We start from the raw sequence: 2,813 nt of genomic DNA, 5'->3' as shown, positions 1-2,813 counted from the left end.
CCCTCGACGGGGGAATTACTTACTGGTGGCCATAGTCGCCACGGTTGCGTCACGCTACACTGACCAGACTCAACGTTCTCGTGTGAGCTGCGGTTAGGCGGTTGCCAGGTCGCCTGATCAACGGCCGGTAACCTAGTATTACATTGTGACAGGTAGCCCCACGGCGCCCACGGCTCCGACGCGTCGCTCCGGTGCTTGCCGGTGACAGTCGGGAAATACAAACACAGACTTCCTCAGTGTTGGTTGACTCCGTTACACTGAGCGTGCGTCAGGCTGCAGTGTAGTCGGAATTGCGGAGTGGGGCTTGAGCACCCCAAAATATTCGCTTGGCTTAGCCGTTGCACGGAACAACGGATCGGCCAGCTGAAGGGACTTCCACCCCCACCGTGTTCGAAACCGACGTCCCACTCTCGACCAGGAGGCAAGTTGGCTGGTCCCGCCCCTTTTTTTTCGAAGGCTTCTCGCTTCACGGGATGGAGGCTAATGATGTGGGCACGGAGAGCTACCGCGGCCTGCAACTAAGGCCCAATCTGCTGGTTCGGCGCACTACAGTTTGGGGAAAGCCCTCCGGAGCACGGCAACGACTTCTCAGGCACGAGACGCGTCGGGGGTGTTCCAGGGCGCGGCTACCGTCTCGTCTCCGTGCACACGGCCAGCGTAGCGACACTCTCGACTTGGCGCATGCGCCAATGAGGGCGCGCCCTAAGGCCGTTTTTTTCCAACGTGGGGCTTGTTAACCGGGTTCCGCAAACGCCCGTCAGAGTTGTTTCGAAAGGTCAGCTGATGGCTCGGCTATCAAAGTAAAAGGTATGGAGAGCGTGTCCGTGTTGCGAGTGTGGACCCCGGAAGATGAAGGTAGCGGCACGTGGTGACACATGCAGTAGGGCGCAGGCCATGCCACCAGCGTGAAGCCGCTGACGTGACCGAACGTCGAGACTGTGAATTTTCCTTTTGCGGTCGAACTCGTGTGTGCCTTCCAGATTACATATTAAGTTGGCCAAGCCATCTGGTTGTCTGTGTGGAGACGCTTTCCTTTTTTTTCTGAAACCGGCCCCTCACCATGGCGGCCGTTCACTCCGGGACGTCTTCAACCCCCCTGATTGACGAATTTTTACGAGCATTAAATGCCGAATTTGCCTCCAAAGCAGTGATAAGCACACTAGCCATTGCCAGTGACCCAAGTCATGCGGAACGATTCGGCAGTCATGACAAGATCGTTGGCCTGGTCAAATCGCTGCAGGCCACCGAGTACGTGTTGGGGGAACAAGCGGAGAAGACCACTTGGTTTCTGACTGGCGAAGGGCAGCTTTACGCAAAACAAGGGACTCCGGAGTTTCGACTTGTCACATGGATGAGAGACCAGGTCGCGCAAGTGAGCTGAACAGAGTTCGGTAACTGGATTGTGGTTCAGGTTCCGCATCCGTGTTTGACGTGCTCCCAGCACTCGCTAGGAGCGCGCGAGGTGCATGCAGCTGTTCCTCCAGTATTCCCATGCGAAGGGGATGCTGCAGCGTGGAGCCGGAGTGATGAGTGTAGCCCGGCCACAGACGAGATGCTGGATGCATGGTCCGAGCCAAGAAGGGATGTTATCTCAGGTTCTCCGTTCGTGCGTCTCGGCTGTAAGGCGTTCTGGAGCCGGAAGGGGGGCGGGCCGGGTGGATACGCTGGTTTAAAATTTGTGTCTCGTTGTTATTAGTACCCGTGTCCATACAGCGTGCCAGAGCACAGTTGTAATCTTCTCGGCCAAGTGCGGTAAGTTTGTGACAGCAGCATCCTGATCGCATTGTTCAGTTCAGACGAGTACATGCACCTTAGGCGGACTTCCTAACTGTTTGAATGCAGGAGGGAGGCGTTGAGGTGGCAGCTCTAAGGAGTGGATTCGGCTCTGAAGCGGATGTGGCAGTGAGCAACGCAATGAAGATGCGATGGCTTGAGATCGACAAGGCAACAAAGAAGGTTTCCGTGAAACAAATTCCGGACAGGGATATAGTACAGGGCGTATTGAGGGTGGTAGAAGGGCTCCAGCTGGCGGCAGGCGGCGCAACAGAGAGTGAAGAGACGGAGCTTTTCAAACAGCTTTCTGAGACAGCGCCAGAGACTCCACCGGAGAAGATTCTGCAGGTAAAAATAACGGAATGTAACTTCTACGCTATGGTGTAGCCTGCCCGGACAGGCAACGCCCTCATTTCTGTGCGACTATGAAGGTGAAACCGACCGTGCTGCTTCCCTGCGGGGCTTCCCTACAGGAGCTGAAAAAGAGGAAACTTGTGGAGTCGAAGAAACTCAAGTACTTAAACCTCCAGAAAGGACCCAGATTTTCTATGCAGATGACGAAGCCCGTGGCAGATCTGACGGCGGACCTCCTCGTCGGTGACGCCTGGCAGAAAGCCGGTAGGCGGTCATTCTTCTCCATTCTTCTTCTGGGACGGGTTTGGTCTCTGTGTTCGGAGGTGCGCTGACAGCGTTTCACATTCGCAGGCAGTTTGCCATCCAGTTGTAACTCCACACGGGAGTCGTTCTTACACCGACTTGACTTCGGGGAAACCGTTGACTAAAGAGTCTGCGTCTTGGAGTTGGAACTGCGTGACGAACAACTGCCGACCTTGTATACTGTTCCGCTGTGGCACATCTCCAGATTTCAAAGAATACAATTTCTTTGCCAGTGGGAGGAAGATCAGGCTTGGGTCCATTCACCCGCTCATACAGGTGATGCGACAGTTCAAACTCATTCTTCGCTCCATGGGATTCGAGGTGAGCCGATCACAGCAGTTCGTCACCATGGTGAGATCTTGTGATCGGCTCACCTCGAATCC

At 55.3% G+C, this 2,813-nt stretch overlaps 1 protein-coding gene across 1 annotated transcript; it reads left to right on the top strand.

The window, feature by feature from the left end:
* Positions 1–797: 797 nt before the first annotated feature.
* On the top strand, positions 798–2,811 carry CSUI_008407 (phenylalanyl-trna synthetase alpha chain; the record flags this gene model as incomplete). The annotated part of the gene is made up of 5 exons (XM_068068540.1): positions 798–807; positions 981–1,372; positions 1,843–2,121; positions 2,247–2,391; positions 2,636–2,811. Coding segments are annotated over exons 2-5 (912 nt in total), but the record flags the coding sequence as incomplete, so codon positions are not given.
* Between the last annotated feature and the right edge of the window lie 2 nt (positions 2,812–2,813).

Source organism: Cystoisospora suis (assembly GCF_002600585.1).
Source record: "Cystoisospora suis strain Wien I chromosome Unknown contig_4709, whole genome shotgun sequence".
NCBI classification, from domain to species: domain Eukaryota; phylum Apicomplexa; class Conoidasida; order Eucoccidiorida; family Sarcocystidae; genus Cystoisospora; species Cystoisospora suis.
This window is presented reverse-complemented; position numbering and strand designations above follow the sequence as displayed.